The following is a 21,472-nucleotide window of genomic DNA, read 5'->3' on the forward strand; positions in this document are numbered from 1 at the left end:
CGTCGGAATTGAGTCCGTTGGATAGATTTGAAACATGTTCTATTTCTAGGTCTGTTGGATTTATTTTTCGAAAAACAATCGGACTAGCCCACACACGATCGGATTGTCCGACAGACTAATCCCTTCAGACCTAGTCTGCCGGAAAGTCCGGACGTGTGTATGCGGCATAATAGGGGAGTCTAATAGGAGTGGTTTCATAATTATCAATCAGCTGCTGCACTCGCAGGGCTCTAATGAGGAAAGCTGCTGGGCCTGCATTGCTTTAGCCGTGATTTCCTATTGAGAGTAGCTCACCAAAACTAACATTTTTTCTGCAGGGGATGCCAGAAATCTGATTTGTATCTTAGGCAGACTTCTGGGAAAATTGGTGAGCCAGTCACACAAACAGGAAATTATGTTTCTGGGGGGCGTTCTGTACACATTCTGTGTACAGAACATCTCCAGATAGTCATATTGCATTGCATTTTTTTAAAATAACAGAGCAGCAGATTGAAAAGAAAAGGTAATTTTTAAAAACATTAAATTCAAATTTGACTTGTGTCGCAATTGTACATGCTATATTATTTTTTTCTTTATTTGCTTTTTTCTTCCCCAAGAAAGTGGAGTTACCCTTTAAATAAAATTATGAGCTCCCCTGGACTGGAGGGACACTGTATTTATCTACTGTATCATCTGTAATACATCTTTACATCAAGCTAAGTACATTTCTTTTATTATTATGATACTACTTTTGAGTCTTTTGAATTATTGCACCACATCCACATATCTGAAAGGTTAAACATAGGAACTTGGAAGTAATACAGTGTAACCCTTTATTACAGCCTGCAACATCAATGCTGTAATAATTAATGCTGTAATACCCTCACCCCTGCTACACACACACACACACACAGAAGCTGTAGCACAGGGGTGCCCAACCAGTGGCCCAGGGGCCACATGTGGCCCGCGGAGACCTCTGATGTGGCCCACAACCTCCTGTTTTGGGATGGTGGTTGGCAAGCCCGGTTTGAGTTACCGACCCTCCATCCCAGAGCATCAGTGTTTGCCTTCTGTATAAAGATGGTTCCTGTCAAAGGGGGAGTGATACCAAATGCATTCTGCCTGGGACAGCAACAGCCAGTGATACCTGAATGGAAGATTGTTATTAAAGGCACAGTATATATATAGACATATCTGTTCTGTAGTGGTTACTGGGCTGTTTTCAAACTAATCCGCAGTGCAACTGCAGGTTACCTGTACTGAGCCATAGACCTTTGTTATTACCTGCAGGTTTGGTGAGCTTTCAGAAAGTGCACTACACCTGCAGGATATAATAGAAGTCTATGGCAAAGTACAGCTAACCCACAGGAAAGTCACAGGTGGGTAAACCATAGCACATCAGTGTGAAAGGCGGATGTATGTCTCTTTTACACGATCAGTCCAACCCAATCGGACCCTCCATTCACCTCTATGAAGTAGCAGATGTAAATAGACCATTCACACCCACCTACTTCCAATTCGATCTGTTACAAAAAATAGAAGGGGATCCGTCCCCTTCCATCTGGGTGGATCGAATCTAAGGGCCCATAGAGTAGAGTGGGCAGTGTCCATGTTTGCTCTGCATATGCAGTGTAGACATGGGCCAGTCATCCTGGTTGATAAGTTGCTTAAGTGGCCCTCGCGCTTCAAAAGGTTGGGCCCTGTTCTGTCACATGGTAGAGGGGAGACAATCTTCAGCCCAGTGTAATCTCAGAATAGATCAATTCCAGTGGTGGGAAGTGAAGTAAAGGTAAATATTTGCTGCTGGAAAGGGAGGTATTACAAAAAACCTGATGATTTACCTTGTTTTGGACAGTAGAGTTAGAGGGTCTAATATCAAAACACAACACTTATGTCCTGTACACACGATCGGAATTCTTGTCGGAAAAAGCTATGATGGTTTTTCCGACAGAATTCCACTCAAACTTGGCTTGCATACACACGGTCACACAAAAGTTTGCTGAACTTTTGACCGTCAAGAACACGGTGACGTACAACACTATGACGAGCCAAGAAAACAAAGCTCAATGCTTCCGAGCATGCTTTGAATTGTTTCCGAGCATGAGTAGGAATTTTGCGCGTTGAATTTGCTACAAACAATCAGAAATTCTGATCAAAACTTTTTCCATCGGAAAAATTGAGAACATGCTCTCAATCTTTTGCTGGAGGAAATTCAGCCAGCAAAATTCCGATGGAGCATACACACGGAAGCATTTTCCGTCGAAAAGCTCTCATCGGTCTTTTGCTGGCCAAATTTACGATCGCGTGTACGCGGCATTACAATATAAATTACATTTATTCCTTCCTTTGTTATCATACCTCACAACTTTTTGAGATGGGAAAGAGGGACACCTATTATCAAAAGTATGTAGACATAGGACACACCCCCTGCCACACCCCCTTTAAAGGAGACATATACAAAAAAAATAATAGTTAAATCCACAAGTGTTTTTTTTTTTTACCACTACTATTCCTTTATATTGACTTTTGAAATTTACAACTGCAGCAATTTAGAAATTTGATGAAAGGTTTAGCACCGGGAAACACTTTTTTGAAGGATAAAAGTGCATTTTATATACAACTATATAGATCAGACCAAAATCAGGGACAAATGAGGAGGAAAGAGGGACGAGGGACTTTGTTCCAAATCAGGGACATTCCCTTAAAATCAGGAACAGTTGGGAACTATGTGTTATGGTCACTTAGGTACACTTGTTGGTAAGTATCACAACAAGTCTCAAGAGGAAGGGTATAAAAATTGTAGAGAAAAATCAAAAGTCTCTCTGGATCCTAAAGTATAACTAAAGGCAAAACTTTTTTTTTTCGTTTTGGGTAGGGTGGAGAGGTATTGGAACATCTGTCATTTATTGTTAGGGAGATTCATCCTCTCTGTTTATCCTGTTTACCATTATCACTGACAGTGAAAGTAAAGAAAATCTTAAATTTTGGTTGTCCCCAGAACAGGAATAGTGGGGAAATCTTCCAATGGGGACACTAGTTCTGGGACCCTCGTGACAACCAGGGATTCCCTCACTTTAGAGGGATTTTTTCTCATTTCCAGTTTTGGCTATAGGACAGGGAGTGAAGGGAAATATCCCCAATGGGATGCAGATGTCAAAAATGAAGCTTAAAAACCCTTCATACTCTATCTGAAATGAAAAAAAAAAGCTTTTCCTTTTGTTTCACTTTAAAGTAAACCCTGGCCGAATGACATTTAGTTTGCTAGCACTGTATTTCATGAACAATTGCCTTATTTTAATTTAAAAAAAAAAAACAAAAAGAAAAAAATCCCTATACTATACCCCAATTTATCTTTTTTTTTTTACATATGAGCACTGCAGCCTATATACATCCACTTTCTGTCTACATGTATGGACTACATGCCTGGGCTATTTGTATCAACACAGTTACCTGTGATAAGGTCTATGCTCTCTCCATAAAGGTCTTCTGACCCCTTATGCTCACTTTACCAGTGCTACCATGCTGGTGCTTCCGAGTATGGGGAAAGCATGTGGCCTCCTCTGCTGGGACAGTGATCAAGCACAGCAGCCAATCGCTAGATACAAGTACCATTACATGACCAAGGTGGTGTTATCACCACTCACTTTGGTTGATGAAACCACTGAAAGAAGGAGTGGCAAGGAAGCATAAGAAAGGTGAGTAGAACTGGGTCAGTGGGTGCCCTTTTGCAGAGACGCTTTTCTGCATAGGTAAGGTTACATTGTTTCCTTAGGTATCATCCAGTTGTAGTCATGTAACTAAAGCATGTACACAAGGATATCATTACTCACATACAATATTTACCTAAAGTGGCATAATGTCCAAATACTTTACTTAGCATATTTGCCTGTATTCTGCCACCAATACCTCCACCAGTAGTTACAAGGAGAAAATCATTTTCTATTAAGTAGTACTGCAGTAGAAACAGTTATTGGCTGGTTTAAGGTTCAGCCATGTAGTTAATAAAGAAAAAAATAATTTAACAGCTCACCTTGGGAAAATGACAGATAGCTTGTGAAAGAAATACAAACCCAAGTATATGGAATTGAGTTTTCTCTTTACAGCTCTAATGGATGTAACTTTTGTCAATTCCCCAGATTACTCAGCATGCTGATGGTTGAAGTGCACTTCAATTTTATTTCATTTTTTGCTCATCAAATGTTGTACGCTGCTTTTATTGTGCATCACTTTATTTTATAATCTCCAATGACTCTGAATGTTTTTTATAAATCCATAAAAAATTATCCAGTGAAAATTAATTGTTAAATGCTAAAGAGAACCCTTACCCCAACTTTCTGTATTTACCCTCCTAAAACTTCTTTAATTTCTTAAGAAATCTTAAGAAAATATGTATAATATAAGCAGCTGATAAACACTTTTAAAGATCAGTACCCTCAAATGTGATTTTATTTTTTTTGTAAAGTTGGAGTCTGCTGGGTTGAGTCAGTCTCTGGCTCCTGATATGTCTTAAAACAGAGGTTTGGAATTTTTTAACCACTTGCCTACGGGGGGCACTTTTACCCCCTTCCTGCCCAGGCCAATTTTCAGCTTTCAGTGCCAATTTAATTTGCCAATTTCAATGACAATTGCAAGGTCATGCAACAATGTACCCAATTTTGCAAACAGGTAATTTTTCTCCTTCACTGGTGTGAGCTGATGAAGTTGCATTGATGGGCCCTGATAGGCTGCACTGATGAGGGGACACTAATATGCAGCACTGATGGGCACTGATATGCAGCACTGATGAGAACTGATAGGTGGCACTGAGGGGCACTGATATTTGGCACTGATGTCCACTGATAGGCAGGACTGATGGGCAATTATAGGTGGCACAGATAGGTGACACTGATGGGTGGCACTGATGGGTACTGATGTGTGGCACTGATGAGCAGGCACTGTTGGGCACTGAAAATCAGCACTAACTGGCATTACTGATGGGCACAGAATTGCCTCACTGATGGGCACAAATTGGCATCACTGATGGGCACATATTGGTGTCACTGATGGGCACAGACTGGCATCACTGCCAGGCGCTGTTGAGGCTGAACTGATGATCAGGGCACTGATAATCAGTGCCCTGATAATCAGTACAGGTCACGTCTGTGAGAAGATGCCGCTGATCGGCTTTTCTCTCCTCACACTCTGTCAGTGTGAGGCAAGGAGAACCGATGAACAACACTTCCGTGTTTACATGTGATCAGCTGTGATTGAACACAGCCAATCAAATGGGTAAAGAGTTGCATCTTCAGCTCTTTACCAATATCAGGGTTACGCCTTGTCCCAGGGACACAGCATGCCCGAGATTGCTTTGCTGTGTGCCCCCAGTGGCACGCAATTGCGGTGACACTGGGCGATGTCATATGACATCGGGCGAGATCAAGAGGGGATCCCGCCCATCATTTGTCTATACAGTGGACAGGAGGCGATTAAAAAATCATACATACCTAGGTGGATGCAGCAACGGTCTGATCTCAAAGCTCCATGAAGAGAGAGCTGGTGACTATTAGCCCTCTGCTCTGAACCCCACTCTCACTGGAGCAAGTAAGACTGGCCATAAGAACGATTAATGTGACACAGTTGGCCAGTTTAGACATGTATTGCAATATGTGTGAACTAAAAATCTCTGTTTTTCATTGCATAGTTTGCTGGAAAGGGTGTATAGCAGTTTACAGAGGGTCCATCCAGAATTTGTACTTTTACCAACCTGGACCAACCCTGGGACATAAGCCAACAGCGGACTTCAGCCTGCTGTTTGCTGAAAACGGGTTACAGGAGTGCAGAATGAACTGCACTACTGTGATCCACAGGAGAAGTACAGCCAATCTCCATGATATAAAATAAAAATAAAATCTGCAGGGAGAGTAAAGAACCCTTTTCAATGGCCAGGTACACAGAACCAAGAACTCAAGCACCTCAATAGAGTCTAAACCAGGCATGTCCAAAGTCCGGCCCGCGGGCCAATCGCGGCCCGCAGTCCGGTTTTGAACGGCCCGCCTGGTGTGCTGCGGGATCAGGGCTGTCAAATGAGCCGATCCCCGGCACTGTGTGAAGCTCCGTCGGCTTCAAAAGTGAAAGTAAAGTGCAGAGGAGTGTGCTGTGCTCTCTGCTTCCCCCTACAGTGCAGTACCCGGCTGAATGAGGAAATGGAATGGAAAGGTACTGTACTACAAGCTAGATTCGTTTTAAAAAGGCTTCATTTATGTGTATGTGTGTGTGTGTGCATGTGTGTCTGTATGTATGTATGTGTGTGCATGTGTGTCTGTATGTGTGCATGTGTGTCTGTATGTATATGTGTGCATGTCTGTCTGTATGTATGTGCATGTGTGTCTGTATGTATGTGCATGTGTGTCTGTATGTATGTGCATGTGTGTCTGTATGTATGTGCATGTGTGTCTGTATGTATGTGCATGTGTGTCTGTATGTGTGCATGTGTGTCTGTATGTGTGTGTGCATGTCTGTCTGTATGTGTGTGTGTGCATGTCTGTTTGTATGCATGTGTGTGCATGTGTGTATGTATGTATGTATGTATGTATGTGTGTGTGTGCATGTGTATCTGTATGTATGTGTGTCTGTATGTATGTGTGTCTGTATGTATGTGTGTCTGTGCATGTGTGTGCATGTCTGTATGTATGTGTGTGCATGTGTGTCTATATGTGTGTGTGTGCATGTCTGTCTGTGTATGTGTGTGTGTGTGTGTGTGTGCATGTGTGTGTGTGTCTGTGCATGTATGATTGCATGTGTGTGTGTTTCCATGTATGTCTGTATGTATGCGTATGTGCATGTGTGTCTGTATGTATGTGCGTGTATGTCTGTCTGTATGTGTGTGCATGTATGTGTGTCTGTATGTGTGTCTGTATGTATCTGTGTGCATGTATGTGTGTGTGTGTGTGTGTGTGTGTGTGTATGTATGTCTGTATGTATGTGCGTGTATGTGCCTGTATGTATGTATGTATGTATGTACGTGTGTGCATGTGTCTGTATGTGTGTGTGTGCATGTGTCTGTATGTATGTAAGTATATGCATGTGTCTGTATGTGTGTATGTCTGTGTGTATGTGTATGCATGTGTGTTACTTTTAATCCAGACCCCCCCCCATTCTTGTACCATCAGAACTGCTTTTGTGGTGCTTGTGTGTGTGATAGCAGCCAGGATTGCTGCTCCTCTGAAAAGCAATCCATATACAGATCGCTTTTTAGAGGCATTTGAAAGGTGGTAAAGAGGCATTATGTTGCCTCCTTACCACCTGTTTTAAGCCCGTAAATGTAGCATCACTATACCGCAACTGTGCAGTCCACACATTTGCGGGGTAGTTGCAGTGCAGGCCCATTCACCCTGAGCATACCTCCAGCTGCAGCCACAGCATGTGTACACCCCCAGCTGCTCCCTCTGCAGCTAAAGGGGGAGAAGTTGGGGGTGGTAAAAACAGCTCAACCATGTAGTTTTACTGCCCCTCCAATAAGCCCTTGGCTCACATCTGCATGGCTGCATGCTGTGTGTAGGGCAGCCCATGCATTTCAATGGGCTTCCATACCCACAAAAATGCAGGGAAAGAAGTCCCAGAGCTTTTTTTTTTTTTAATTGCGCTGCACCAAAAGCACCCCATGTTTCCAATGTGTGGGGTACCATTAAGACTTAACGGTACCCCTAAAGAACAGAGCATGCGTCTGTGTGTCGGGCAAACGAGCGCGACAAAGGCACAAGAATTTTTGTTGGGCCAGGTATGAGTGCTCGAATGACCGAATTTTAATGGTTCAAAGAATGTCAGGCAAAATGGTCGGCCCTCACACATGTTCACTTCATCGAATCTGGCCCTCTTTGAAAAAAGTTTGGACACCCCTGGTCTAAACAAATTGTCAGATGGTTTAAATAAAAACATACCCCATTTTTCACTTTTTTTTCCTGAGTATAGATCTGTGTTTGTCCCAAGCATGTTTGAATCCACTTACTGTTGACTGACTCACTACCTCTGCTCAATGTTTATTCCAAGCATAAACTACTACTTTCACTATTATTATTATTATATAGGATATATATCAGTTTACTTAGCTCTTTATGGTATAAAAGAGAGACAGTACAATTACAACACAATACAATACAAGAGGATTATTAGAGTCTTGTTCATGAGTGCTTACAATCAACTAGAGTGGGATGAAATGAGTTTCCATGGATAACCTAAAGGGGAACAGAGTAGGAGACAACCGGATGGACAGATTGAGGTAGAGCGTTCCAGAGGATAGGAAAGGCTCTGGAGATATTTTTATGTTAGTTTTTTTTTTCATTGTCTACCAAAAAAAGTAAAATATCAATCATGGTTGTACCAATCCCATGGTACTTCACTATCTACTGTTGTTACAAATCGTTTAATTCCAAAGGATATCAAAACTGAAGAGAACCCTTGGTTTAAGTCAGCTAAATACATTCAAGGTCTATCAAAACAAAAAGGTGTACAAAGCCTTACAGTTTGTTTTCTCTAGATAGCAGCAACAGCCTGAGTAGAAAAGCCTGTCTTTTGCTATGAATGTAGAATAAGTTCCTCTTTGTGGGAAAGGAGTGATCTATTTACAAAGCTCATGCTTCTTGCTGATTGTAGAGCTGTAGCTCTGACTTAGTAATGGGGGCATGTCGGCCTCTGTAAGGAGATCAGTATTTTCACACAGAGAGTTAGGCTGGCCATAGATAGATTAAAATGACCAGTTCTAACAATTAACTTCTGTTGAATGGGCTTTTTGGGAAATATTTCTCGATGCTGATCAGTCACCACTGTCAGAATACAATGTCCACCTCAATTGTGTGGATGGAGGAATCCGGTCTTTTTTATTTTTTCCAGCCAAAAAAAAAGACCCATGCATGGCCAGCATACGTTTCCCACTTTACAGCATACTGGCAGGACACAAGCTTTTCTACTCAGGCTGTGGCTGCCTTTTAAATAAAAAAGTGTAAGACCGTACACACTTTTTAATATATCTGAAAGGTACTTGCGCTTTACAATTTATATTATATTCCTTAAATACTTAAAAAGCACAAAACACACATAACTCAATAAAACCAGGCCCCTATCAGTTGCTAATATTTTGGCTATATTGGTAAAATATTTTCTTAACAGCTGATAGTGAACTTGCCATTCTCTATCAATTCCAGCCAGAGCCTATGTTAGTAACACTAATGACCCATTGATTGGCAATAGCTTTCTGCCACCTGTTTTATAGCAAAGACATATGGTCCTTCTAAGCCTAGCCCAGCCAATTGTTTCAAGCGAACAGACAGTTACCACCACCACAAAAAAAAAATTACGCAAAGGTCTAAATTTTTCATGTCAACACAATAGAAGTGTATTTAGTATTGTGCTGCATACTGATGTAAACCAGAGTCTACACTGTTATCAAATCAGGTTTTTTAGACCCTGTGTGATAATGTATTTAAAGATATTTTAAAAATGATTTTATATCTAGCAATTACATCTATATTGTTAGTATACTGTCAATATACCATAATACATACATGGGTAGTAATACAATAATAACATGTATTAAAAGTAATGGATACTTTGAGAAAGTGATAATTGGTATTTAGAGATCACAGTTTAACATAATTGTAATGTAGATTGTGTGTCGGTGCCCCTGTTAATGTCAAAGTACAATACTGTATTCTGTATGGATCCATCCAATTAAATTAATAGAACCATTGTGCACAGAACAGTCAGGAGCTCCTGGTTCTGTACACCTTTATGTGTGGAAACTCATACACATAGCTTTCACAGAACATGGAAATATGTGAATATATTATAAAATATGCTTTGCTTTGCTTTCTTCTACTCTATGTCACCTGGACTTAAAGCATATTTATATTAACATATGGTTTGGGAGATACTTGGTATTCTCATAGAACAGGTAACACTAACACAAATAATCTTTCTAGCTATCTGTAAGGAGGGATTCTTCCTAATGACCCCGAATGTAAGCATCATTTCCCTCACTGACCATCACACTAATGTACCATGAGTTATAGATATTAGCAATTACTACCAGGGGTTCCCTGAGACCAGAAAGTTATTTCAATGGTTCCTACATTTTGAAAAGTTTGAGAAAGGTTGCTTTAGAAAATAAAATTGAACTCAAACTCCAGGCATTTATAGGAGACACACGTTAATACAGTTCGGTATTCATTATTATAATCCCTGAAATATGCTTTAAAATGCCAGTAGTGTAAATACATGAATTTGACTTTGTATCAGATAGTTCCAGTTCTCTTACAACAGAACTCAGACTAGGAGATGGAGAAAAGGCACACAAAACCAATCAGTTGTGCTGCAACACTCATGTGCTAAAATGTAACTCGCTGAAAGCAGGAGAGAGCAGAGTGACAGATATTAGTTCAACAGTCTGCTGATTCTTCTTTCATTGTCCAGTTACACGTGTTACTTAACTGCTGCAGAGAAAAATCATGTCTCCTAGTCAGCTAGACAGAGCTGTGTTGTGTGCCAGGGCTGTGTGAATCTCAGAACTGGAATGACAGAAATACAAGTCCTTTGGCATGAAAGACTGCTCCCTTATATGTATTTCATCAGTGTATTTAGCCTCTTGCCTGGAGTCCAGTTTTAAACCAGTTTGATACTAAAGAAAACCTTGCAAGAGAGAAACATGGAGGTTGCAGGAGGTGACCACATGTTTTGAAAATTATACATGCCTGGTTTTTCATATTGACCATCTTGCTTTAAAACTTTGAGATTTGTATACTGTATAGATGGGGGATAAGTATAAATTGTAGAATACAGAGACTAGAAATCAGAATATGAACAACCACAAGATAATCTCAAATAGAACTGATTCTATTTGTAGTACAAACTCATTTTCTCCAGTCAATATACACAAAATGAATCCACATATATCTTATACAGACATCTAAAAACATTTAATACTTTGAGTCACTGAACTAAATATTTCTGCAGGTAGGGGTCTCTGACTTTCCTGATCTCTGTGGTTGTTCTGGGTCAGTTGGGGTTATTTACTAAAATTGGAGGGTGCGAAATTTGGCGCAGCTCTGCATAGTAATCAATCAGCTTCCAGGTTTTGTTGGCAAAGCTTAATTTAACATGCTAAAGTTAGAAGCTTATTTGGCTACCATACACAGCTGCACCAGGTTCAGTAAATCTTCCCCAGTGACTGAAAGTATTGGAACCAGAAAGTCAGGATAAATGCCAAGCAACTAGCATTTTAAAATGGAAGTCAACAATAGCAGCCTCCATATTTCTGGCAAGTTTCAAATAACCCCTTGAGCAGTACATACTTTAATTCTGAATGAGCCATCATTTGTAAACATCAGACATGTTTTGTTAACAGAAGTGGGCTGATGCACATGGCCAGATGGAGCCAGATGGTATAAAGTTTGGGCATAGTTCCTTTTCCATTGGAGCTGCATAGAGCCACCACACAGAAGTGAATGGCTGTACGCAGGTATAGGTTGGTACTTGTGTAGACGCACATATGTATACAGAGATAAATCCCTGAATGAAAATAGTCTGTATTCAGGGTTTTTTACGTTTGTACAGAAGTACCAGTGTATATCTATCTACAGCCAAATACAGCCATTCTTGTCAATGGGGCAGCTGTACACAGCATCTGTGCCTCCTGGGTGGGGAAAGATGCCTAAACTTTACATTGTACAGCCCTGGGCGGCCATGTGCCTGAGCTTGAACTGTTGAGTATCTTAAGATTTGCATAACAAGGGCTTCTAAGATTTTAAGCACGCTCACCTGATGTATAGTTCATGATGTCTACTCCGAGGGCCGGGCTCTTCCTCTTCCTGGGCCTTCCTTTTTGCACTGCACCTGTTCCATTGGTGAAGTATGGAAGCGCAGACAGCCCACCTCCTTTGCCAGAGAGCTCAGTGTAATTAAGCTGTGAGTGGAAATCTCCCTGAACCAAGAGCTCAAAGTGAGCACGGCAGTACACTAGGTTTTCCTTCATGCCAAAATGATCTCCTGTACTCAGGGTCTTGTTACAAGTGGTGCACGTGAAGCAGCTTAGGTGATAGACCGACTCTCTTGCTCTCATAACCATTTCTGAAGCTGAGATACCAAGGTGGCAACGAGCACACCTCTGCACCGAAAACCTTCTGGAGACAAACAGAACATTGATTGACAACAGGTCAATACGAACATTTTTTTAATTATACAGAATTGCTGTTACCCCTTGTATGCTAACTTATTCCTTTCCTCCCATTAAATAGCCAGATAACATTTGCATATTATATCTAAAAATCAAATGGCACACAGTATATTTTAAATAAACCTGCCTCTGTACTCATAAACATATGATTCGCATTAACTATTCTATGAATCAATAGCAGTTATCAGTATGCATAACATAACATACAGTAGAATACTAAGATACAACTGAACCATACGTCAGTTTGACTTTGTTTCCGATAATAGTCAAAGTCTATTGACAAAGCCTTAACACAAGAATGAGGATCTTTATTTTCATCTATGTGATTGTAATTCTCAAATCTCATTGGAGCTGAAAATAACTGTCACATTTTATAAAATATGGATCCATGTCCTGTTGTATTAGCTTTGTGAATTGAATCTTATGTGTTTTAATTTCTCTTAGTGCCTCAAACCATAATGAAAAATAATAATGAGATGCAAAAATTACATGCATTACAGCTAAAATTTGAGAAAAGGATATGCATATGTTACCCATAGAATTACTGGCAGCCTGCCACTTTTAAACTCAACTAAAAAATTCTAATGCTATTGGTTAAAATACTGAAAATATGTAATATGCTTAAAATTTAGCAGTGTAAAACATTGCATGCTTCATGGAGTTCATGATCAGAGATGGTTCTTTTCTGCTACATTTTACAATATTACAGAAAATTATAATCTTTCAAGGGGAATCATCAAGCTTATTATAAACTTGCAAGGGTGCTCTATATTAAAAGCAGTGTTAAGTCAAATTAAAAAAATAAAATCAGAAATCATGATTAAAAACAGATTTTGTAAAATTGTCAGCTCTGCATGCTGAACATGGTCAATTTATAGGCATAAATTAACATTATTTCTGAAAGCTTAAATGTTTGTTTTTTCAAGGCACTGGTGACATTACCAGTGCCTTCCTGCTGCCCCCGGGCTGGCTGGATGGGCAGCCAATGCCTTTCAGGGAGCTCTTGTAAGTAAACTGTGAGCACTTACAATATTTCATCAAATCCCAATCATCAAATTGTTATTGTTTATACATTGCCATGGCTTCACAAATGAGAGTGACAAGTGGTGTAATGATACTTCCATTGCTAAAGTCGTGGCAATGGTAAGGCGTAAACAAACAGCATTTGTATCACCATAGAAAACATTGGTGGGCCAGCACAGAAAACCAGAAAAAGTGAAGTTGGCCACTAATGACGTATATTTTGAAAATGGCAGTGTGAATTTTTAAATGTGGGATGGATAAGATCATGAGATCATGGAAGACAGACACTAAAGAGGCAAGTAACAATAAGACAGGATTTATTGTCATTGAAAACACAAATTCACAAAAAATTTAATTTGTTCATTTGTTCCCTGTTAAACAATTTTAATGATTCTGGCAGTTTAATAAATGAGGTTGGGGTCCATGTTACCTTTATAGAAAGAGGATATTATAGAAAGAGGACATTTTCTTTGTTAAAATTTGAAACTTAACTGTGATGATTAAGCCTACTGATAATTTCCAGCTATGAAAAATATTTTTTGTCAAAATGTCCTTTTTCCCTCTAGCTACACACAAGAGCCCATGTTTTATTATTCTACATTGTAATTTATTTAAAAGGAAACCGGATGAAAATGATTTTCTATTTCTCCAAGCATTTACACAAATTGAAGCCATTTTTGCGGTGTCCTTAATCTCAGAAAATAATGTGATCTTGGTAAGTTATTATGTCTTTCTTTTATTCTTTGATTTCAGGCATTATAAGTGCCTGCTTAGTTTATAAACATGTACAGTTTATGTACATGTAATTTAAGAGGAAGGTATGAGCATGCATGTTTATATATAGTCTATTTATTATAAAGTTTGCGCAATCCAACACATGTACAAACAGGATAAATATATGAAGATAGAGCTTTGAAGTGCTCTATGTAGAACATTTGCAACTGGAATGGGAGCACAGAAATTAGTTCTATTGAAACTAACAGTTTCCCCTACCCTGGTCTTCTCAATGGGGATGTTCTACTAAAGCAGGGATCTCCAAGCTACGGCCCTCCAGCTGTTGTGGAACTACATGTCCCATGAGGCATTGTAAAACTCTGACATTCACAGACATGACTAGGCATGATGGGAATTATAGTTCCTGAACAACTGGAGGGCCATAGTTTGGAGACCCCTGTAAAAGGATAGGCTATTCAAGTAGCAAAGCAAATGTAACTTTTCAAAGTAAACGCTTTATTTGATAAAAGAATGCTATTGAATATTTTGAAGTTATGTTCCCTTTGAATACCCAATTATATACTAGAAAAAAAATTATATATTTTTTCCCAATTTTTTTTCCATTTTATACGCAATTGGGTATTCAAAGCAACATTCAAAGCAAGCACAGGTTCATCCCCTTCACTAAAGTAAATCATTTTCTTTGCTAAGTGAATAGCATCTACTCCTCTAGTAAGTTCAGTGTTCTTTTCAAGATTAGGCCTTTATTGAGTTTTGTGCTTTTACTGAAATAGAATAGCACAGGTTTACAGTAAGATGACACTTGTGCGCTATTTATGTAGTTATAGATCTTTTTATCTAGCCTTGCTGACCTGAGAGTAGATATAACCCTTAAATGTATAACTCTGCAAAGGCCTGCGGATATAACATAACTACTGATCCATCTAATAGGCCAGTACCCAACCACCTCTTCTTTATATTTACTAATTTCACGTAGAGGTGTAGAGTGCAGACCACTGGGTTTTTAGCACAGTTTGCTCTATGTCTCTGAATTTTAAAGGGTATTTTTGTTGCTAGTGATAGAGAGGTCAGAATCTCCCAGTAATAAACTCTTGCTCTGCTATACAGTGAATTAAAATACGCTCATGAGAGTAAAGCAAGTGTGAAATTTCATTTGTGATTTGGCTAAATACATGTAATAGGAAAACCATAATGCTGACAATGTGATCTGTTTGGGATATGAGTGTTGGGGCTGTCCCTACTGTATATGAACAAGCAGAAAACTTTTAAACTGCAATGGAATGGGAGTAGCCAAAATGGATTTTAATGGAGAGATTTTCAATCTTCTGAAGCTGAACTTTATGCAAGTAGCTAAGTACACAGTTGAAATACATATACAGCATATGTTTCTTTTTTTCTGCCAAAGATATGTACCTCCATTCAGTCAGTTTTGCAATCTGACTTCCCTACCACAGATCATAGCAAGGCAGTATAACAAGGTATGAAACCTCCATTACAGCTTCACTAAGGTGGGGTCAAGGAACACCCCAGTTTTCTGATTTGACAATGAAAGAGGAGGAGTACAGTGATAAGGTCACCACTCTGCTCTCTCATTATGTCAGCATATCAGCACATACTCACTGTAGTAAGGCTCCAATGGGTCCTAGTGCTGGCCCGCCCTCTACTAGCTGAATTTAAAAAGACATTTATGTTTCTTAATATGTCCCTGACAATGAGCTTTATATATATAGGTGATGACGGTGAGCCAATCTAAGTATGAACAAAAAACACACTAGCAAAATCATCTCTAAATAAGACATCCTGAACATGGCTGTGTGCCTCTATAACATGCATGTATTGCCTGTTAGTAGAGACAGGTACTGAGCACCTGCTGCAAGGCTGCTGTAAGCAATTTTAAAGGTAGCTGGGTGCTATACATGGAGCACAAGGCACTCATGTGTGACACTATTGTATTATAAACCTTAATGGCATTTATTCAGCGACATGTGGCAACATGGATTTGTACATACAAACTGTAGGCCATATTTCACACAGGTATCTGAAAGCACATTATACTCCATAATGTACCTGTAATAATCTTCTTTGCAGTATATACTTCCGTCTTTTGCAAAGCAAGTCAGTTCTGACTCCAAGGCCAGTTTACATTCACAGCATTTCAGGCAGCGTAGATGCCACTGCTTGTCTACAGCCAAGAGGTAATATCTGTCAGAAATTTTTCCTCCACATCCTGCACATAGAGTGGGCTTCTCTGGGCTGAGTGGTGGCATTCTCTGTGGTCAGAATAAAAGGAACAGTTACTGTACAGACAATAAACAATGGCAAATGGTGAACAAATGATATCCATGCTTGTCACAGAGTTTATACATGATTGGTTATATATTTTTTTAACAATACATTTTTATTATTATCTAATAAGTTTCGATACAAATTGCCATATATATTAGTCAACAATGGTAAGGGTAATGATCAGTTATTTCTATAACTATTATTCGCCACATTCTGCACTTACCAATGAATGTATAACATAATTACGGTGTTGATGTAAGATAGATGTGTTACTGCATATAATATTAAATTATTTGTAGAAGTGTTTATCCTTCCACATTAACATAGAATACAGATTGCTACCAAACATCTATGCCATCAGTAAGCTTTTGTAATAACAGAGAAAAATGAAGCAACCCAGCAGAGGATTATGGATTATGGATCAGCTTTTAACAATATGTGAAACTGATTAAAGCTGATCTCTAATTCACTGCTACTTATTGCATTATTCCATTGTTATTTGGACTGTGCAATAAATACGAACTGATGATTGACTAGTAGATGTAGTGGATGGAGTAAGTACTAAAAAAAAGTTTTAAAAAATATCACAATTTTTTTGACATAATAGGTTGATTGAAGCAAACACCTTATTTGTTAAGCTCAGTAAGCATTCACATTTCTAAGTGAACAGCCTCCTATAGTAAGTTAATTTCATTGTCACAATTTGGGTCATGAAGATTTGTCTGTAAGGAAAGACTGCATATTAAATTCAGTACAGAGTTGTATGGCAGCGATTGGATGGAAGTTACACCATCAACACACCAAACTGAGAAGAATTTGCATAAAATCTAGGAGCCTATTTTCTCCATGCATTTATCATCTATGTATTATGGAATTGCTATCTTTGAAATTTTTTAGAGGCCTCTCATTACATTATCACATAAGGGCATTATGTTTTATGTACGGGTGATAAATCTTTGGACTTTCTTCTAAATTCTATTTGTAATTCATTTGACCACCATTTTTACACCATACCTTTTGCATCTGTATATTTGCCAGGGGTGTTGGCAAAGTACACATCAAATTTTGGGCCATTTTCAAATTTGAGAGTTGAGACCAATTTTATTTTCCCATTTCTGACAGTGTGAATCTGTCCACGTTACTGAACAGGTTATATCTGCATGGGAAGGTAGATTTTTGGTCAAACCATGGCAGTACTGCATGCACCCTGTGACTTACTAATTGAACTTGTTGACTTGTTCTCTCTCTTTGTAGCTTTGGCTTTGTTTTTTATTCTAGTTTAATGTTGTCTAGTATGTATATAATGCTGAAGACAAAGATGAGGTAAAAGGTAATACTAGCTATGCAGTTTTGATATACTTTATACTTGAGTGTACACAGCACCATGCAAGGACACATCAAGTGGAGAGAGGGCTATATCTGTAATGCTCCTCAGGTCTTCCTATGGCTTCTTTTGGCCACTACAGGTTTAACAGACAGCATGAGACAACCAACATAGTGGCATCATTCAAGGGATGAGGGCAGGTAACATATTAATATTATTTGCTGTATGGGAAACCATAAAGACTTTTTACAATAGATTTTAGTTTCTAAACAGAAATGTCTGACAATTATGGGATAGTTAAGTATATTTGCTATAGTTGAGGGATAGTTACCATACATGGCTCACAAAGTGAGGATATGAATGACCGCTAGTGCTCCTATATAAAACAGGAACATTATGTTTTGGGCTCCTCCCCTTCACCTTGATCAAGACAGCCTTCAGGGTCTTGAAATGGGATGTCTATACTGTAAGGCTTATTTGTTTGTAGTGTATGAAACGATGTGGATCATTCCTGTATATTCTTTTATACCCAGAGATATTCCTAGGCTGATGGCTATAAATAGACATGACTTTTCTGATGCAACATACCTTACATTACAAATTGTACCAGCAACAAAAGGAATGGTGAACACCAAGATGCAAAACATCATTTGTCCTTCATAAAATTAGCAGAAACAGGTTCTATCTTTACATGTTTTGCACTAGGGAGAGCATTATTTTTTGAAGTGTTGTGCCTACCATGAAACATGTCAGAAAATAACCTGTTCCTGCTGGCTATATTAATAAAGGAAGAATATTATTTTACATCCTCATGTGCATCATTTCTGGTGCTGGTACAACTAATTGCTTTAGTGGGAACAAGCCGAACCAGCACCTGAGTTGTGATGGTGGAGTGTAGAGCCTCATCTTGCCTGGAGTGGCATATGAAATATTTGACATTGGATGTCTTGTATTATGTTTGTACAAAACATATAATTAAGTGCCTGCTCACTTTCCAGTTTAGGAGACCCTCCATGTACACTTGTTAACTGAAATACATACGTTGGGTAAAGTAAGACAGTCACCTATGTAACATTAATTGTATCTTGCCTTATATCACTATATCATGCTTTCTAGCTTTTATCACCACTAATGAATAGTAATGTTCCTTCCTTCTTCTAAAACATCACTCAATTTGCATTCATTCATACCATGAATAAGGTGTAAGAGGGCATTATCATGGTCTCTACTTCATGTGTAATATTCATACATCTACTTTTTAGCTTTTTACTACACTGCTTTTTGCATGCATATAAAAGAAGTTAACAGCATGAAGTGAGCCTGGATAGTATAAAAGCAGCTAACATTAAATAAAAGACTGATTAAAAATTCCTGGCATCTCCATGAAAGTTTAAAAGGAAAGTCATTTTGCAGACAAAGAAGGTTCAGCAACCTTTTGTTAGACCAGAAACATTGCATTAAATGTTACATTGTTTGCTTGTAGATGCTCATTTAATTGAGCCAATGCCATTAATTTAATTTAGCCAGAAGAGTCTATAACTGTGACCATTTATAACCAAGAAGTCAGCATGTGATTGGGTGTGAGTGGCACTTGATCCAATCACATGCTCCCTCTTCAGCTGAGAACACCTGCTGCTCTATACACTATGCACAAAACATACAATGTAACTGGCCTGGGTTTATCTGTAATGTGAAATCTTGTATGTGTGTAGACTGTGGAAGCAGTAGACCTTGAGCACCATTTGTTCAAAATCTATAATTTTACACAGATCAAACCAAAATTGCGCTGTTTATGGTGCCAAACAGATATCTACTGGGCACTGCCATTAGCAGAAGAGTGCTGGCCAGGTTGAATATACTAGTATGTAGCTTAACGCTTCCTGTTTGAAGCATTTTCTTGTTTTTAAAGGGAATATTAGAGTATATACTGTATATGCATGGTATACAGTATGTGTATATAGGTATATAAATGATGGCAACATCAGGACCAGATTACAAATTCATTACCCCTAGGCCATTCTCACCACCTAAGGACTAGCCACAACAAAACTGGTACCATCATAAAAGAAATAACTGCATTATATAAATAATTTAAAGTTACTTCTCTTTTGTTTTATGTGTTTCACATTTCTATGGCTAAAACAAATGATAAATTAGTGAAACAGCAGTTTTCCACCCCTGGAATTTAGGACACTTTGCCCCTGGTCCCTGGTGGCCTCTTCAGAATTCTGGGTTCCCATCATTGCACAAAAAGGGCTGGTGTTATACATGGGGAGACTAAGTTTTCAATGTAAAGACTCAACAAAGAGTACTGAGATTGTCACCAATGGTTTTGGCAATAAGAGTAACACTCTGCCCATTATTAAAAAACAGTCTAATTATAATAAACATATAATAAACATTAAGTCATAAATAAAACATGCAACTGGCCGTACGCAGCATATTTTTATGCACAGATAACCTTGTAGGGAATAGTGAGAACCACTCCTAGAAAAGGGAGGCTGCCAGGTGCTTCTTAAAATTCTCATATTGGAAACAATAAAACAATCTATTGTCTCAAAGTGTAAGACCCGTTTTAAAATATCGATAGGATTATTTTTGATGTTTGCTTATTAACCAAATGACTGTATTGCTTGATTATGTTTTAATAATGTCCTAAAAATTATTAATACAAGAGGGGGCCTTTGTAAAAGGTTCCAGCAACATTAATATTTCTCTTATGCTCATGTCTGGAAAATACCTTCAGATATTTGAGTCTTCATCCACAAAGAAAAAAAAATGGAAATTGCATAGGTGTTCCATTACATTTACAGGACAAGGGTCCGTTTAACTACCTCCAGACTTATGGAAAATAAAATCCTTCTGTACAAAAACAAATGTTGTGTGTTTACTTGTAAACCACTGAGTCCTTTCTCCACCCCTGCACAGCTATTTGCATAACTCCATCCCACACAGTACATTTTATGGGTACCACTCTTCCCTGGTGCTGAAGAAGGGACCTAATTTGAAGAAGTTTTAATATTTAGGACATTATGCCTAATGCGGATTTCAACACTTTTTACCATACACTTATTAAAACATCCCAAAAAATCATATTACAGCTCTTACTGTAGAATCTGATTCAATTATTAGTGTTAATCAATTAGATGCATTTTTTTATTTCATACTTACACTACAGTCTGTCTCATTTATAATCCAGCTAGAGATTTTTCCCACAAGGTTAACTGATACAGTCCAATGCTTACGGGAAATTGTAAAATTATATATGTGCATAGCTAATGCTGTGTTTTTGTGCAGAATGTGTGCAGTAAAGTAAAAGCAAAAGTCCTTTGTACTATAAAACTAGCGTGTTTATGTGTTTTTTATCACATAAAGGTATACAAAAAAATACATTTACGGTGTGGTGGGCCAAAAAAAGGACCTTTGCAATGTTTTAAAGACCAATACAATAAATAACCAGAGAAGACTGGATTTACTGTGTTATGGTGCTAAGACACATTCTGTATAATTTGCCATTATTATTGGTTTGATAATACAGTTTTTGTCAAGATACTCCTTTTCAATATTAAAATTATTAGTAAGGTTTAGTGTTATCGGGTTAGATTTAGGGGTAGGTTCAGATTAAGGTTGGATACAGGGGGTATAGTAAGCTTAGGTTCAGGGGTTACGTTTAGTTTTAGGGATATGTTTAGGACTTGGGTTAGACAAAGAATCTAGGCTGGTGTTTAGGATAAAGTTTTTTTTGCGATTATATTGAAAATTTTACTTTTTTAGGGGCAATAACCTAGTTTCTTATGTGTTTTTGCATGTGGAAATGGTTAGTGCTATGCATATTTTGGGGGATGGTGTACTTAAAGTGTAACTGTTACACTGGTCACTAACAATGTGAGCAAGCTCAGGTAAAATGTATGATTTATTTTTCC

At 38.5% G+C, this 21,472-nt stretch overlaps 1 protein-coding gene across 8 annotated transcripts in view; it reads right to left on the bottom strand.

The window, feature by feature from the left end:
- LHX9 (LIM homeobox 9) overlaps positions 1 to 21,472 on the bottom strand; it is a 76,155-nt gene that overhangs the window by 44,271 nt on the left and 10,412 nt on the right. For 6 of the 8 annotated variants that reach the window (XM_077452752.1, XM_077452750.1, XM_077452744.1 and 3 more), the window contains exons 3-4: positions 16,007 to 16,209; positions 11,767 to 12,128 (exon numbers count right to left, since the gene is read on the bottom strand). In XM_077452752.1, coding sequence (XP_077308878.1) covers positions 11,767 to 12,128; positions 16,007 to 16,209 — 565 coding nt within the window. The remainder of the gene's footprint in view (positions 1 to 11,766; positions 12,129 to 16,006; positions 16,210 to 21,472) is intronic. The other 2 variants (XM_077452751.1, XM_077452747.1) reach the window with 1 other exon arrangement.

Source organism: Lithobates pipiens, unplaced genomic scaffold, assembly GCF_037356315.1.
Source record: "Lithobates pipiens isolate NorthernLeopardFrog02 unplaced genomic scaffold, aLitPip1_a1.2 Scaffold_23, whole genome shotgun sequence".
NCBI classification, from domain to species: domain Eukaryota; kingdom Metazoa; phylum Chordata; class Amphibia; order Anura; family Ranidae; genus Lithobates; species Lithobates pipiens.